This window comes from Penaeus vannamei, chromosome 25, assembly GCF_042767895.1.
Source record: "Penaeus vannamei isolate JL-2024 chromosome 25, ASM4276789v1, whole genome shotgun sequence".
Classification (NCBI taxonomy): Eukaryota; Metazoa; Arthropoda; class Malacostraca; order Decapoda; family Penaeidae; genus Penaeus; species Penaeus vannamei.
Window position 1 is genome coordinate 847,881 of NC_091573.1, and position 18,566 is coordinate 866,446.

Below are 18,566 nucleotides of genomic sequence, written 5' to 3' on the forward strand. Positions count from 1 at the left end.
CGAATACATATCAGTGATAAACATTTCATAAAAAAACAATGAAACATAAGGAGTAACAAACGAAGAGGTAGAAATGGGACAATAAGAAAAGTAGGTAGATAGAGATAGATAGATAGAGAAAGAGATAGTGGAGATAGATAGATAATATAGAAAGAGAGAGAGAATGAGAAAGAAAGAATGTGGGACAGAGAATGGCGGGGAGAGAGAGAGAGGGGGGAGAGGGGGGGAGAGAGGGGGGGGAGGGGGGGGAGAGGGAGAAGGAGAGGGAGAGGGAGAGGGAGAGGGAGAGGGAGAGGGAGAGGGAGAGAGAGAGAGAGAGAGAGAGAGAGAGAGAGAGAGAGAGAGAGAGAGAGAGAGAGGAGAAGAGAGGAGAGGGAAAGAGAGAGAGAGAGAGAGGAGAGGAGAGGAGAGGAGAGGAGAGGAGAGGAGAGGAGAGGAGAGAAAGAGAGAGAGAGAGAGAGAGAGAGAGAGAGAGAGAGAGAGAGAGAAGAGAGAAGAGAGAAGAGAGAAGAGAGAGAGAGAAACTTTTTATTCCATGCCTCGTTTTCTGTTAATATTCATTCTGAAAAAAAAAAACACTCATAAACGTTCCTTTTACTTAAGAACCCTCATATGCTACAAAACAATAACACAATACAACCATAAATACTTCACCCACGGCATACTGAGGGTCGAATCGTCTTTCGCCTCTAAACCACAACGCAATAAGGCCGCAAATGAAATGAGAACATCAGTAACTACCAAAGCAGCTCGTTCGGTATGGGAGTGCGATGGTGCTGTGCAGTTCGCTCGCTCCACGCAGTCTTCAGGTCAGTGTAGGATTCAGTGTGGTCGTGGAAGTCGGTCACTTCTTCAGCAGACGATCCTACGGCTTCTGGGATCATGGACTGGAACGGAGTAATACTGATTGTGAGTATGTTTTGCATGCAGGATATCAAGTGAATTTGGGGAATCCGTACTGTCTATATAGCAAATATGAGGGAGAACTGAGGATGACACGTGGGGTTTGTAATCAGCAGTTGTTCTGTTTAAACGAGGAAGGTTTCGATGCCGATCTGCGAACTGTCTTTGTTAATTTCACAAAGCCATCCAACCTTGCAATTGCTATTTCTCCTGGTAATTTTCTATATTACCTTCGCCTCTCCGATATCGACGATTTTGGAATCGTTGGATTCCTCTCACTGTCCGCATTGCAAATATATAGTTCTTATTGCGCGGAAACCACCCGTTAGCGACAAACTTGGTCCCGATAGCAAGGGAGGGCATGGAAGGTTCTAGAGAAAATCGGGGTTAAATAACACTAATAATATAACACTGTGAAAATAACCATGGTTATTTATGACTTTCCATTGCAGGGGGCTGCGCCCCCTGCGATCCCTCCTGGGGGGGGCTGTCGCCCCCTAACATCCGCCGAGGAAACAAAACCTCCTCCACGTATTCCCGGCAGGCTAGAGCGTTACACAATTCTCGTCGATCTCGGAGCGTCGGACGTATTACAATTATTACCTCGTAACATTCCCACTGAATCAGCATATTAACCTTGGCATAGTCAACATTGTATACAGAGACGATTTTAGTATAATCAGGATGAACAGGGTATACCATGACCAGAAGAGCGCCCTCGTCGGCGGGTTTTACGCCTCTCTCGATGTTACACCGATGGCCTCAAGGTCGAGTTTCTCGTCCCCTGGAACTACGATTTTCGAATTCCTAACCGAAATAACCGCCGCGTTCAGTACTTCGCCACAGCCGCCGCGATGACCGAGTGTGGAGGTTGCTCCATCTTGTACATACCGAGATGAAGAGAATGCATCCCGGGGGGTGTTGGGGGTGGCAGAACCCCCATCAACCCTCCCCTTGTTCAGTGTCCAGAGGGCATGCCTAGCCACAGCACCGTAAAATGTTAGGTTAGATTGGGTTATGGGTCAGGACGTATTTGGAGTTTGGAAGGTGTCAAAATCCCGTAGATTTTGCCGAAAGATGTATTGAATTTCCGTAGTTTTTCGAACATAGGCGCGTAGACTTTCAAAGGTGGCGGGCATGTCCGTAGTTTCATTAGCCGATTTTTAGCGTTTTTTTTTCGTTTTAAACATTTCTGTTCGCTATTCTTATGCCTGTTTTACCCCATAATTTCCCTGATATGGAATAAGACACCGACGCGCGTAGATAGAGATAATAGAACACCGCCATCTTATAGAGAGGAAAAAATAGTGGGGTAGAACATAGTTCAAGATGCGCAGGCCTTATATTTAGCGTTAAATGGAAAAGAACGGCGGCGCTACGAGAGTAAGTCGAAATCAACCTTTTGCAGGGAGAACTTGTCTACATTTTCTATAAACTCGTTGGTACAGGTAAATTTCCAGCCATCCTTTCAGAAGAAAAATATATGCAAACGATAGAGCAAGTGATTCTAATTAACTTCAATGAACTTCAACCGCAACTCAATAAGTTATTGGACACTCGATAGTTTAAAAATCACCATCTGATATCCTTTCCTTTTGTAAACAAAACAATGCCATTTCATTTATGTACATTTATTCTAATCACTGAGATTCGTGCTTATATAAAGCCCACGAGATTGCTTCAAAATATAACAAGACACCAGTAATACTCGCACGATATTGAGTATTTACAATAAGAAATAAATTTCTTGCTCTGCGCAAATCGGTCTGACCCCATATTACTGGCAAGAATGGCCTGAAGAATTGCGCGGTAATTTTAAAATGATGTAAACTGGTGCGTGAGTTTCTCTCGGTACTTTTCAAGCATGTTAAAGTACTTCGAAAACATGCTATTTGTTAGTTACTATAACCAATGCACTAATTATATATTTGTAACGTATCACATGGCACGAGAGGTGTTATAGGTATGTATAGGAAATCTGATAACTAATCGAAAATGAAGACCAGATTGCAAGCGGTGTGAGCCTCTTGACTAAATATTTTTGAGGTTTTACTTCAAATAGGAATGTGTGTGTATATGTATGCACACACACACTGTATATATAACAAGTGTGTATCATCGAATCATAAAAAGTAATCGGAAGCAGAGCCAGATTTCCGGTCTTTTCAACCAGCGAGAAAAGCATCACTTTCGTAGCATTAAATTTCACCAAATCGTAATGTGCGTTAGTCATTGCATTTTAAAGTTATGGGATTACGGTAAATTTATTGACTTTTCACGTTTATCAGTAACCAAAAGCGCAGAATGGGAAGAAGAATGACTACCCTTGTCTGCTCCCTGTGATTAGATATATTTCCCGACTGACTGAGCGGCGGTCCAGGTGAAATAGCTTACAAAACCTTTGTCGGCGGCTGCACAATCATGTTCCTAGGGCATTTAATATAACATTATGATTTAAAAACCTTTAGAAAGTCATGTAGGTTGAAATGTTTTGTGCAAGGTCCACAGCATAGCACCTGAACTGATGATAATAAATGTGCCTCCTGTATAATTTGATAAGAAATGGGCACCAGTTATAACGAACAGTTCTGTGCACCTGATTATACCGGCAACAAACCTCAACAAATTGTAGCCACTGAAAACCTGAGCAGTTGACGTCATATTTTTCTGACCAATCAAAACTCGTGTTTTCGGAATTCTGTGCACTCGGCCACAATAAACGTTCAATGTTTCTGTCCACGGTGCGAGGAGGTATCCGTGTGAATTATCGATATATTGAAAGCCGGCGGAAAGTTTGTTTTTGCAAAATACGTTTATCCCAAGAAATACCACATTTAGGACATATGACGGGGGTTTATAATCACGGAGGAATTAGGCGAGTACGATTTAAATAGACAATAACGAGAACCTACATTAGTTATATTGCACGTAATATATATAATGAAATATTAATCAAATGCCAGTAACAATAAGTCTAATATTACAACAACGCAGTATTTCTGAAAATTATTTGGCGTAAGTTCATTGTCTATTGCATAAATCATAATTGATTCGGTGTACAGTCACATTGCGGCCGACAAATTCGCTGTAAAAGATTTAAAAGTTACGTTGGATTATTTGATTTAAGCAGCGCGGCCTCAGAATGAAGACCACAAATGCGCACAAATTCAACCTTGCATATTTTGTAAAGATATATATATATTTTAACGTTAATCATCACTAAGGTTTGTAGACTCGTTTCTCAAATGCTATGAAAGATTGACAACCGCGTCGATCAGGTAGAGAGCAACAATTGCTTGACACGGAACTACTGTAAATAGAGCAACTTCCATTTCCTTTTTTATCTGACGGTATGTGTTGAATATTGTTTAATAATTTTTTGTAATCATTTGATATCGTGCTAATAAGCCGGGGGGGGGGGGGGTTAGTTGGATTTGTTTTCATTTTGGTTCACATAATGACCACATTTAGCTCTTTTGAAAATGTTGTGTATCAGATATCGAGTTCGTACACATTGAAATGTTGTGCTTGTTTACTTAAGTGGTATTCCATTTGTCTGTCGGACAGAGTATGGCTCATATTTCAGATAATTACTTTTTAATGATTAAATGGCATTTAGTTTCTTTTGACATTTACAGGTTGATATTGACCTGTGCCATCCGCTTCTCTCCTCCCATCTTTGGAGCTTCGTGAACTCAGTTGTACCCCCCCCCTTTGGAACTTGTCTTTGCATCGGTAATCCTTATTGCGTAAAGAGAAGAAAAAAAAGGGGGGGGGGGGAATTGCCATTCTGTTCACCTCATAACCATTTTGTCCCGTTAGCGACTTCTCTCCGGCAACTATAATATTCATTGCCAAATGACGAAAATATCCCTTGCATATCACCGCTGTCTAAGTGGCTCATCTTGTGTAGCAAAAGGTATGAATGAGACTGGATATCTTCACAATACAAGAGATGTAATTAACCGGTTTCGATTACGTCTTCATCAGAAATACATGTATTTCTGATGAAGACGTAATCGAAACCGGTCAAATACATCTCTTGTATTGTGAAGATATCCAGTCTCATTCATACCTTTTCTACATTTGTCAACATGGATACGTTTCATGGCTCATCTTGTTTACCTTGCCAGGAATAATACAACACTGGCCACTTAACTCGTTACTGCAATATCCCAAGTAGTTCGTGTGTTACTACATGCTTGTTAAAATTTACATTTTGTTAATTATAGTATTTGTTACAGAAAGATGCAACCCCCAATTGAAAAAAAAAACTTGTGTTTATGCAGGAAATCCAATGTTTTCATCGATTTTCGGTGTTTCTTCTGCAGGAGACGGAGTGCCATTTCTCCATTGGCGATCTTGATTTGTTAGTCCAGTAAGCAGGGAAGGGCATGAAGTATCATGGAAATTGTGGCAAAACAGGCTGAATTAAGGAGAATAAAGATAACAATTGCATCAAACTAGCACAAAAAAAACGCTTAAAATCGGTCATTTAAACTCTATGAATGGAATCGCCACCTTTGAAATTCTACAGGCTGACGCGGTAGAATAAAAAAACAAAAACAAAACAGGAACCCAATCCATGTTCCGGGAAAACTCTCTGGGAATTCACACATTCCAAACCCCGCTTCGCCCCCCTCCCCCTCCCCCGTACACATTCTCTTCACCTCGGTATGTACAGTAAGATAGAGCTGCATTCACACCGTAAAATAAACCAAATACCTTTACATCCAGAAACCTCAAACTTTCGTTGCTTCTCTGTACCCGATACATCGCGTACACAGCGTCATCTTTTGTTCAGATATTACACTATCTGCAAACCGTTGGGGCTTAGACTTTCGCCATGCTTTCCTATCTTCCGTTTAGTCTGTCGTAGTGGGAGTCATGCCAAATGCCGTAATTTTTTTTACAAGGCTTGAAATTGAGTATACATATATTCATTCATTGAGTGCACCTCGTTGCACTCAATATTATTTTATTTAATGTATAGGATACCAGGCCGGGTTATTTTTAGAATTCACACGTTCATGTTTACATTTTGTACAATATCCAACAGTGGTAAAGTTTCAATGGCTTTTCCTTTCTTCATAAGGGAGTCATTTGTTTGCTTTTACAACTCGGAGACTAATGATCATATCTTCACACAACAAAGTGCGTTTGAAAAAGGACTCATATTATTCTATGGTAGATGAACAGTTATTATAATTTTCTCTTTACAGCTGATTGTGGGAATAACTGTTGGCGTGGCAGCAGATGACTGTCCAGGGGAAGGGAGGTTTCCCGATTCAAGTATCTGCGGTGCTTACGTAGATTGTGTAGACGACGGAAACGGCGGCTATAATGCAAGAAAAGGTGATTGTGACGGCTTCATGTACAACGCCACCTCTGGGGAATGCTCCAAAGACGGCATGGTTAGTATCTTTTACTGTTTTAAAGTGATTATTTATTGGTGTTAATGAATCCTTATCTATTTGTCTACCATTGATTTTTGTTCATCTTGATATTTACAGTGTGTTAACTCGCGGCACACCCGGAGTGTTACCCCAGACATGAACCCATATTCCCATCTGTGTGAAGCCAAGCCTGATGGTTTCCTGTGTGCAAATTGCAAAACTCAGGTCATGTGTGTGCAGGGACAGGCCTTCGTTCGTCACTGTATTGAGGGTGACTTTTGTTTAAATAAACTCCAGTTTGCAGGAGGCGTGTGCTATCCAGGTGCCCCTGTGCAGTGCACATGTGAAAGGCCTCATGAATTTCGTGTGGATTATTATGACCCACAGAGGTTCTTCGCTTGCGCAGAATCTTATTCAGAACCAGTTGCCTATAAATGTCTGGATGGAATGGCATTTCATGAATCCTCTTCACAGTGTCTAAACAATGCCGGATTTCCACCATGCACCGTATCTGGAGTTTTTGCGAACCCAAATAATTGTGGCGAATACTATACATGCATTGCCTTGAGACATGGATTTCTTCAAAGGTTCTCCATGTGCAGTAATAATACTTTGTTCAATGAGAAAACGCAAACCTGTGAAGATCCTTGTATTTATCAGTTTGAGTGCCAAGAGGACGGGCGGTTCGGTGATCCCCTTAATGTTCGTTATTACTTTGAGTGCGTCGTGCAGAATGGGCAAATGAAGAAGTCTCGTTACTCTTGTCCTGAGGGTTATATTTGGTACGCTGAAAACCCAGGAGTTGGACGATGTGTGGAAGATAACGGGGACTACTACTTTGACTACCCCTTCCGCAACTGCAAGAATCCTGGGGACCTGTGCCACGATCAAAGTAAGTGTGTGTTCGTGTGTGTTCGTGTGTGTGTGTGTGTGTCCCTCCCTCCCTCCCTCTCCTTTGGTAAGCAAATAGAAATATGAAGGCCCAGAACTTAAACATGGATATTGAGAGCCAAAAGGAAGTATGTAGTTTCTTCGCCGTGCTCGCTTTCTAATTCAAACATTGAAAACTCGACTAATAGTACTTGTTTTTCTTAATGTGTCTTAACCTTAACCTGTCCCAGTCCAATGTTCTGTGGTGTTAAAAGATGTAAATATAGTATTTTTGGTTTTAGTTGACTATTTATTTAGGATAATTGATGGTTGTTTAACGATCGCTTACCGATGAAAACCTCTTCGCACCGAGATTAAAAACTCTTACTTATAGGCCTAGAGTCCTAGATTATCTAGGAGGTAGAGCAGTCGGCCGATTTCTTTGAAGACAGTCAGTGGGTCAAGTAAATGTTCTATGGCACTTTAAAGCAGAATTAATGAAGGATTTTAAAGGGTTGTGTATGTCCCAGTTGCAAAGACTGCACAAGTAAATCATAGAAATTGACACGCTGTAGATGTCAAGCCTCGAGTATTGTGATCTTATTTTTGAAAGCTACCAACTCTTACTTGTACAATCAGTTGGCTTCTTGTTTCGCCACTAAACAGATTATTGTGCGCAGGCCCCTTGTTATCCTGATGTTATCTGTAGATCCTTAAGCGTGGCTCCCCACTTCATCTGTGGTCCTTGCCCAGCTGGATTTACTGGAGATGGGATTACATGCAAGGGCTTAGAGGTAATTGCATGTATCTATCTGCAAAACTCTGAATTTCTAGACTGTCAAATAGGACCTTAGTGTGTATGTATACAAGTAATCTGCAATTTATTACCATTTTCAGTGTCCAGTTGGCTATGCGGGGACCAGTGGTGAATGTGCTCGTGACTCTGACCTTGATGGCTACCCAGACTCCGAACTAAGTTGTTCAGAAAAATATTGCCGTCAGGATAACTGCATTTATAAACCAAATTCCGGCCAAGAGGATGCAGACGGCGATGGCGATGGCGATGCCTGTGACAGTGATGCAGATGGGGATGGCTTTGATAAGAATACAGTAAGAAAAAAGTGAATTTATATAACGCATGTGCATATTAAATTTGATTTGTTCAAATATGCAAGTTATAAATGTAGTAAGTTTATCGTTTTACCTGATAGCTCAGGGGAGCTTCCTTATAGACCTGGCTGTAGAGGGATAACTTTAATTTGGGCATTTTATTATACTGAAGCAGTCGTAAGAGATAATCTTCATAAGTCACTTGTTTAATCTAACAATAATATTACAGGATAACTGTCTTCTGATATCCAATCCATTACAAGAAGACTTGGATTCAGATGGATGGGGAAATGTCTGTGATAACTGCCCTGCGGTGTCTAACCCGAGCCAGAAGGATACTGACGGGGATGAAATGGGCGACGAATGTGACGATGATATTGATAATGATGGTACAGTTTAGTTTTGGTTTTGGGTGTAAATGATGTAACAAATATAGCAAACCAACTGCCATAATTTAATCCAAGCTACTAAATTTCAACGAATGTTATTAATCTCCTCAACTAGGAACCGCTAATATTAACGATAATTGTCGCTTCACTGCAAATGCCAACCAAAACGATCTTGATCGGGATGGTCTGGGCGATGAGTGCGATAACTGCCCCCGCCATCCCAACGTTGGCCAAGATGATGTTGATGAAGACTTGCTGGGAGATGCATGTGATGATGATGCTGACTTGGATAGGTAAGCTGGTGGTTAGATCTTTGAAGTTGCTTCCGGGTGATATGAGAAATATAAAAATAGATAACTACTTAATAGCATGGATCGCCTTGTTTTCAAAAATGTGCTTTCAGTGATGGCGTGGAGGACAGTATAGACAACTGCCCAGATGTGGCCAACAGTGACCAGTCAGACGTAGATGGTGATGGCAGTGGCGATGCCTGTGATACTGACAGCGACGGTGATGGCGTGGATGACACGGGTGATAACTGTGCGCTGATACCGAATCCAGGCCAATTGGACAGTGACGGGGACGGCCGGGGTGATGCCTGCACTGACGACTTCGACGGTGACCAAATTATCGATACAGAAGATGTCTGCATCAACAATCCTCGTGTGCGCTCGACAGATTTCAGGTGGGTGGTGTCGTTATGAGCACGAGTTCAGGTCTTCAGCTATTTTGCTTAAGTATTTATTAGCGTGAACAATTAGTGGTTTTCAATGAATAACCTGATTTCAAAAACTTAAAATGCTTCTAGTACATTTATTTTATATAGCCTAATGAAAATTTAAATGTATGTGTATATGTTGTGTGTGTATACATGGCCTGTGTGTGTTGTGTATAGTTTTTTCTTCTCTCTCGAAAGACAAGAGACTGACAGATTGATTGATAGGATAGGCAGGATCTGTCGATGAGTGGGCAGCAGGGAGCATAGAAGAATCCGTAGAAGGGAACTATAGACAGTTGCAGCAGGGGAGAGAAATTGGTATGGAAGTATCCTTGACAGGTTTAAGGCGATCAATGGCTGTAGCTTCTTTCCTTGTGGATGGCACTGTGTCCTCCCTAAATATCTTATTGAATAGATTTAACAGGAAATTTTGATATCTTTCCCATAACTCGGATATCGTTTGCTATGGGATATCGTCACTTCATGGGGCAGTCTTAAAGGGCTTGTGTGAAGTAATTATCGTGCATTGTTTTTTCCTTGGATATTGGTCATTGAATGTATGCTTAGCTTGGTCGTTAATGTATGCTTAGCTATTCATGCAAAAAAAAATTCGAAGAGACCCTCTGGTATCCCCAAAACTCCCATGGCAACGCCCTTAGAAACGAAGATGCAAAACATCGGCGATCTTCGGCAATCCCCGGTAGTGACGTCATTCCCAGGACCAGGGAGAACCTTGCTGAATAACGTGATACACACAGTAGTGCACAGCGAGTCATTTTGTGTGTGTGTGTGTGGGGGGGGGGGGGTAGAGAGATGTCCCCCTCTTTTTCTTGACCTTTCTATTCACTTTTTCTGGTTCATTAAAATCTGCATTTGACACATTGTTTTTCATTCTTTTTTTTTTTTTCTCTCTCTCTCTCATATTATCATATTCATCCTTTTCCTTTTATCATTATAGTTACTACTACAACTTCGAATGTTTTTATCATCAATGGTTATAAATTGCCCAGGGAAGACAAAGTACATAATAAAATGATGAAGAGGTGTATCTTGATGTAATCAGTACATGAATATATACATCAAATCATTTTTGAACAATTAATAAAATAAGAGCTGCGTAGGCCTGACATAGGCCTATCATCAGGCACATAAAACATGATTAGGAACATGCTCTTTTTTATTTGAGAACGCTATCATCAGCTGGTGTCTGATCCAATATGGATTGATGTACATGGCGATGTACAGTTGTATTACTACAGAGGTAGGGTAGGTACACTCCAAAAAGCACAACCCAAATATATACCGATGCCCCTCCACTCGCGAATGGATGTAGGCCTGCGCCACGGGTGCAGACAAGAGAATGCTCAGCCTACGGAAATTCTGTACTGTATAGAAGTGGGATCACACATTCGACCATAAAAAATATTTAGAAAATCACCATTCATTCAATCTCTTCGGGTCTAGACGCCACTCCATGTCTGGCTGGTTTGGCAGAACTTCCACGACATCCACAGCGTCGGGCTCGTGCATGTACGGTCCAACAACCATCAACCCTTGATATTCCTCTTCCAACTCTTCGAAGACATAGGCACCCTCTGAAGAATTTATACCAATGTCCTCCGTTGAGGACATTGGTATAAGTCGATGAAACCACTGCCGCTATAGTCTTGTGAGGCCAGGATTTTCGTGGGAAAATATAACTTGACCGGAAAATCGAAATAAATATATAAATTCGCAATTTTTTGGAATTATTTTGTTTTTTTTTTCTTTTTTTTTATACTAATATTAGAGATGGTTTACGAGCTAATTTTTCCCTATTTAAAATTTTCAGTTGATACTTCACATAAGCCTTTTAAGGCAGAGCTGCAAAGCAGTCCTTTTCCCTACACAACTGACAAATTGTATGTAGTCGTCCTGAAGAATAGTGGGTGTTCTTGTTCATCCCGAAGGGTGGATAATCGGGCAGTGTAAAATGCCCGAGAGGAGATCTCTGCCATTGATTTAGTTATCTCGTTTGCAACGTCATTGTCTGTTCGTAACATGCCATTATCTTCGGGGCTCGTACTAGTGATATTGCGCACCTCGTCCCAGACCCATGCCAGAGGATTGCCGGAGTTTAATTGCAATATTTATTTTTTTATTTTTTTTATTTATTTTTTATTTTATTTTTTTTATTTTTACAAATTTCTCTAACTCGCCTGTCTCCTCTTAAAAACCATATTGCAGGATCAAGTCAATGATGACTATTAGGAAATATAGCGGCTATTATACTGTGCACCAATTAAAACAGCAAGTCCAAGAGTTATGTAAAATATACTTGAACAGAATCAAGAGGGAAAGTGTGAGGCGGGGGGAAGGAATTCTCACGATGGACCATGTGCCACACCCTAGCTATGCTTCTGCTTCTCTAATAAGTATAATTAGACAGCTGTTTCTGGGAGGCAAATTATACTCTGGGAGTTGTTGCTACTGCATCGTATATCATTAACCTTGATGGCATGGCATTGTCCACTGTGATTTAGAATTTAAACATAATTCCAAGTGCTTGGTCATCAAGGAGTCAAATACTAGCCCTACCTACCCATTTATTAATTTCTATTTATAGCCAACGGTATCTTGATTACAGTATGATAACCAAACTGCCATTGAAAATAGTTTAGATCTGAATAGTTTTAGGGGAAAAAAATCCTGAGAACTTGCATTGGGCTCTACCAAGTTGACTCCTTGGTAGCTGAGCAAATGTGGGGCCACAGAATTCAGTGCGCAGTAAACGTATCGGAATACAAAGAATGGACATTAATTATTTGCTTTTATTTTGTCCAGAAAACTTCAGACAGTGGCGTTAAACCCAGGGGCTGCGACCACTCCTCCAGTTTGGGTCATCCATGATAATGGTACAGAAATTCACCAGTTGGTGAACTCTGACCCAGCTATAGCATTGGGTAAATCCTGATATTTTTTTAATCTGTATTTTGTGATGCATATACGATGCAACACCTTAGTGATCTATTCCAATATGACCTTTAAATAAAGTTTAATACTGGTTGTTACTCAATAGGTGATCACTCATTGGGCAATGTTGACTTTGAAGGGACCTTCTTCATTGAAGATCTAACTGATGATGATTTTGTTGGCTTTGTATTTAGGTAAGTAATTTTTCTTTAATGCTGGAATTAGTTTTGAACAATTTACTTTCTTGTAATTAAAAGCGATTTCCTAAAAATTTTCTCCAGCTATCAAAGCAATGCCAAGTTTTATGTCATGATGTGGAAGCAGGCTACACAGCGTTGGTTCAGCAAGGCAGAAAGAGGCTTTACTCTGAAGCTGATCAACTCCAGAACAGGTCCTGGAACAGAACTAAGGGATGCATTGTGGGTCACTCGTTCTACAAAATCACAGGTAGAATCTTTTGGCCAGTTCTATTGTGTATACTGAAGTAAATTCCTTTTTTCACCCTGCGCCCTGCTACAACTAGAAAATGATCCATAAATAATGAGGATCAGATTTATACCACAATTTTCATTCCTTTAAAGATATGAATTTTGTATTTCAGGCAAAACTGCTTTGGCAGGATAACAGAATTGGATGGTCGCCAAATGTGGCATACCGTTGGCTGCTTCACCACCGCCCTGGTATTGGCACCATGAGGTTCTACTTGTACAAAGGGGATTACCAGGTGACAGACTCTGGAAACATTTATGATGACACACTAAAAGGAGGCCGATTGGGACTCTTCTGCTTCTCTCAAGAAAAAATTATCTGGTCCAACATCAAGTATACTTGTTCAGGTATGTTCAGCTCTGTTATGGCTGCTGTTATTGCATAATATTTTATGATCAATGAAATGAAATATGCATATCATACTGGGGGGAGGAAAGTTGACTACTTCCTTGTCAATGACTCGTTGTACGCTTATTGATACATGGGCAGTTTGATACACATTTAGCAAAACTAGTCACTAAAAAGTTTATCCTACAAGGGTTATCATTGTCAATATATAGGTTCTTAACGTGGTATGATTGTAGTCATATCTTTTCTGCTGTCACAGTATGGGTGACCCTTAAAGACGTCCCGTCCTCATCCCACTTCCTGAACAATAACTTTCACATTCTGCCCCCTCCTTCATTACAATTCTTCAACCTTATCGTTCATGTCCATAATACAACCTTACTTCAGACCACTCCCTCCTCCTCCCGTCCCCGTCCCTCAATAATTCCCACTTCCTAACACCTTCTGAGTAATCTCTATAGTTGCCCCAACAGCCCCTCACTCATATCCTACTCTTCCAACAATGCCTCTAAAATTAAGTAGGCAAATTTTTCCGCAGTCGTCCTGATCGCCCTTGCTTAATCAGTTACATCTTAGAATCAAGCCCAAGCTTTATCTACCCTGGTTGATCTGACTTGCAAATCTATCACTGTCCAACCTCGCCTCTCCTGCTCGCCCTGTCTACGGACACCGGTCAGACTGCAAAAACGACCCGCTTAATTGCCTCGCTGGAGACGATGCTGTATCAGTACAATGAGGCAATTGATGAACCTCCAGATACTATACTTTCACCTTCTCCCCCTGATCCCTCCTCCCATGAAGATTCTCTTGATATTACACTGTTATCTCTATCACCTGATCCCATACCTCAGCCCCCAGACACCCCTCTTACCTCTCTGATATACATTGCCACCCATAATAGTTGTAGAATGATCCACAATGACTCTTCTGCAGTGGAACATTAGATGCTCTCACTCACACAGATCTGACCTCTGCCATCTTCTCTCCTCCAATCCATATATTGTCTGCCTCCTAGAAACCTTCCTCGCACATCCTCCAGTACCACTTCCCAACTACCATTGTGTCACTCCCTTATTCTATGTTTGCCTGTTCCATACTTGTCCATCATAAAACACCATATATCATACCTCCTTTACAAAGCACTATACCCTGCATTGTTATCCAGATTTTCCATCGCTACTGGATCGCAAACGTTAGTCTATTCTCCTTCCCTCCCTATTGACTTTTAAGAATTTGAGATCTTGCTTTCCCAACTCCAACCAGCTTTCCTATTAGTTGGAGACCTTAACTGTCACCATACCTTCTGGGGTTGACTATTATCAATACCAGGGGTCACTCCTTAGACTTTCCTCCTAAATTCCAAGTCCTACTTGCTTCGAAATATGCACCCAATCCTTTTCATGTCTCGATCTCTTTGCTCTCCTGCCCTTCACATAGACTTCTATTGGTCAGTTCTAAACAATTTTTACTCTAGTGATCACTTCCCAGTACTACTTTCTTCAACATCCTATATCCCGCTCCCCAACCTCCCTCACTCGTGCTGTGACAGAGCAGACTGGAATACCTTTACCTCTAACTACTCTTGACCTTCCTCCATCATCCTTCTCTTCCACCTCAGAAATACTCCAATATTTCACAACTAATGTACTTAATGCATCCTATATAACCATTAACCCTCGAACTTACCGACCTTACACTTCAAAATGTGTTTTGTGGTGGAACCTTGAATGTACAAAAATGCATTGTTTGAAGTGTGCAGCTTGGAATAGCTACTGTTACACCTCCAGTCAACTAACAGCCTTCATATCTTAAAGCATCAGCCCACTTTCGCCGTACATTCCTTAACTCCATGACAAATAGCTTGGTAAAACTATGTATCCTCCATAACATCCAAACCAATCTCTCTAGTCTGGCAGCAGATCCATAAATTATCCGGAAAACATCCTCATCCTGCCCCCGTTCTCCATATTCATAATAACCTCGTCTTTGACCCTCTTGAAGTAGCTACTGAACTTGGTGCCTGCTTTAGTCAAGTCAGGAGTGGCTCTGATCTTTCTCCTTGCTTGTCTTCCTTAAAATCAGACTGTGTACTCCTATTCTTCTCCGTGTCATCTGCAGAACCTCATAATGCACCCTTTTCTTCTGAATCTGTAATGCATTTGTCATACCACAACACCCATGAAGGCCAAAACGGTATACATTACCGTATGCTACAATACCTTTCTCCTACTTTCTTATCCTTCCTTCTCTCAATATTCAATAACATAAGGACAACTGGAAACTTTCCTCCCCACTGGAGAGAAGCCATACTACTACCTTCCCTAAAACCTAACAAAACAGGTACTCTTCCCCAAGACTGCTGCCCCATTGCCTATGCAAATTAATGAAAAGGATGATAAACTTCAGATTAATGTGGGATCTCAAATAACACAATATCATTTCACCAAATTAGATTGGATTTCTTTTGGATTTCTTTAAGGCAGAAGCACAGCTGATCCACTAGCCTATGTAGAAACATTAATCATCAGCTTTTGCAAGCTGTGAGTCAATATTAGCCGTCTTTTTCGATCTCGAAAAAGGGCATGATACTACTACAGCTCTCTCTCTCCACGGCTTATTGGTGCTTTTATAAAATCCTTCCTCTCACAGTACCTTCCATGTCAAAAGGCGTCCTTCAAGGCATTGCATTAAGAACCACTGTTCCTCATAGCTGTAAACGGATTAGTTTCAGCTTTGCCACAAGGAATCCGATCATCACTATATGTAGATATAGCCGTCTTTACCTCGGGCCCTTCCATACTTCTCCATCGACTTAGCCAGTCGTCAATAACATCAGTCTCTTCTTGGGCTACCAACCACAGCTTTCGATTCTCTTTAAAACTTTCTCCATCCTATTCTCTCGTTCACATATAGGTTCCCAACCACCTCCACTCCTTTATGATATCCCTATCCAATCCCAAGCTTCCAGCAAGTTTCCAGGAGTTATTTTCGACTCCTATCCTCTCCATTAAAGATAAAGCTTGCCATCGCCTTCGACACCTACAAACCCTCTCCCACCTATCCTAGGGTTCAGACTGCAAAACACTCCTCCATCTCCACATTGCGCTAATCCTCTCCACCCTTGACTATAATTGTCATGTATTATGCCTCTGCCTCTCTTCTCTGAGCTTGACCCAATATATCATTGTGGTCTCTGCTTAGCCCTAGGAACCTTCCCATCCTCTCCAGTTGAGAGCCAATACTCAGAAGAGTGCGACATCGAGAGGGATGGTAGTCCTGATTCAGTCTCTAAGAAGCATATGCTCGCTTTCACCAATTTTCTCTCTTCAAGCTAACTGCCCCTTAACCCCTTCTTATCCTCTCCACGTAACCTGTCGTTTTCCCTGTTCATCTGGATGCTTCTTTCCCATTCATCCTTTCCTCATCTCCAAACTCTTCCTCTTTCTACCTAAACTTTCCCTCCATGGCTAATACCGACCTCTTGTAATTGCTCATCTATTTTCCTTGATTGACCAAAGTCAGATATTCCACCTTCTATCCTCCTCACACATTTTCATGCGCATCTCTCTAGTCACTCCCCGAGTACTCGTGTCTACACCGACGGCTCTAAATCCACCCCAGCTGCTGGTTTTGCCGTAGTCTTACCCTCTCACACATACAGCTTTCCTCTACTTCTTGAATCAAGCATCCTTACAACAGAACTGTGTGCTATACTCTTTGCCCTACAACGTATGTCTTCTATCTCTACCTCATCCTTCGTCTTCATGGCCTCGCGCAACTCATTATCACTTGTAAAATCCAATCACCCAATGAACCCTGCAGTCCATAAAATACCAGCTTTGCTAACTGTCTACATGAGAGCCGTGAGTTTTTGCTGGATACCCAGTCATGTTGGGATTCCCGGGAATGAAAAAGTAGATAGCTTGGCACGATCTGCTGCCTCGCCCACAAAATATACCATAGAAAAATTGGTTTCTGATAATTTTTTTTTTGTATAATCATAACCTATGGTGCCTATGCTCTGTTTTTATGTCGATATTTTTGTCTTCCTCAGATGATATCCCTGCGGACATGGCTGCTGACCTAAATTCGCGGCCATGATTGACAAAGGGCTTGCCTCATCCTGTTTTCCAAATCTGCAAAGATCTGAATATGGATAGCACAATGCCATTTTTACCAATGTGCCCTTTTTAATGAATTGGAAATTTATTATATTTTCTTAACTACTCAGATTTTTACTGGTCCTTAAACTGCGCCCTTAACAGCGGTCGAAGAATATTTTCACTATGTGGACCAAAATGCAAACCGTTATTATTTTTTCGTTGACGGGACGAAAATGAGTAAGCTCTTTGCCGCCTAACTTGAACATACTGTATAGTATGTAGTACAGTGTACTATGCATTAATTGCAAGCATAGGCGTGTATGCAGTTAATGCATAGTACACTGTATAGTGTGAAGAGGGTTGGTATGGTCGAACATGGAAGGATTGTCCACCAGTGTAGATACGAACGGGAAGGCCGTGTCCTGAAAGTAATTTTGGCAGTGTTGGTGGGTTTCTTCTGATGACCTCTAGGAGGAATGGAGTAGCAGTGTACGGATTTCACGTCTTGGTCTTTGAAGCATTTAAGTGTTCTCAACAGTGACCAATCTTTGGTATCAACTGGGCATTTTGCTGGGGGGGATAGACAGTTCTAGTAGAAGTATTACAAGTTGGATGAGGTTCTGCAGGAATGGGGTAGCCAGAATAATAAGTTAGATTTGATAATGCTATAGCTACGGTTTCAGATCTGACTAACGAGACGGGAGCAATAGGCAACCCTCTTCTCTATCAACAATGCCAAACTGTTGCCGGAGTAAGGAGCTGTAGGAGGGATCTGTTCATGGACACACTAAACCCTGCCTTCCAGACCTTGGTATTAAAATAGAAAATTAAACAAATTTACGTTCTAAATTTTGTTAAAGCATCATTCAGAGGGCTGTCACTTTAATATTCAGTACTGCTGCACATCAGCTAGTGGCGATACACATGTTGCAGTCCCCGCAGCACGAGCGTCCCTTGGTAGTCTTGAGTCTAGCCATTGTCGCACTGTTTATTGCTAAATTCCCGTCTACTACAAATCTAAAACACTGGTTTAAAATAAAATAAACATTCGAGTCGGTATTTGTCGGCAAAAAAATAGTCGGTCTGGCTACCTGAACCAAAGTTCTCACCCTATCGCTAAATCTTATTAACGCCGCTACTCACTGTGTTGCGGCAAAAACATTTCAGTTGCTGAAATATCACCCCCTACCCTCACCCTATTGCTAAATCTTGAATATGTCGCTAATTTTCAATACAGAAACATTTCGTACGGAGTCGGACAGCTTTTGAAAGGCCCCTAATTTATTTC

The 18,566-nt window shown here is 41.3% G+C and overlaps 1 protein-coding gene across 1 annotated transcript; it reads left to right on the forward strand.

The window, feature by feature from the left end:
* Positions 1-752: 752 nt before the first annotated feature.
* On the forward strand, positions 753-17,401 carry LOC113830308 (cartilage oligomeric matrix protein). The gene is made up of 13 exons (XM_027383510.2): positions 753-909; positions 6,126-6,317; positions 6,417-7,191; positions 7,836-7,963; positions 8,067-8,279; positions 8,509-8,668; positions 8,784-8,961; positions 9,072-9,353; positions 12,210-12,328; positions 12,445-12,532; positions 12,620-12,785; positions 12,940-13,174; positions 17,230-17,401. Exons 1-13 carry the CDS (start codon positions 883-885, stop codon positions 17,274-17,276), a joined length of 2,610 nt encoding a protein of 869 aa, XP_027239311.2. The 5' UTR covers positions 753-882; the 3' UTR covers positions 17,277-17,401.
* The last annotated feature ends 1,165 nt before the right edge of the window (positions 17,402-18,566 follow it).

Coding starts and splice junctions, on each gene's coding strand:
- LOC113830308 (XM_027383510.2), top strand. CDS start 883: ATGGACTGGAACGGAGTAATACTGATT. Junction 8,280..8,508: donor ATGGCTTTGATAAGAATACA/GTAAGAAAAAAG, acceptor ATAATATTACAG/GATAACTGTCTTCTGATATC. Junction 12,533..12,619: donor TTTGTTGGCTTTGTATTTAG/GTAAGTAATTTT, acceptor AATTTTCTCCAG/CTATCAAAGCAATGCCAAGT.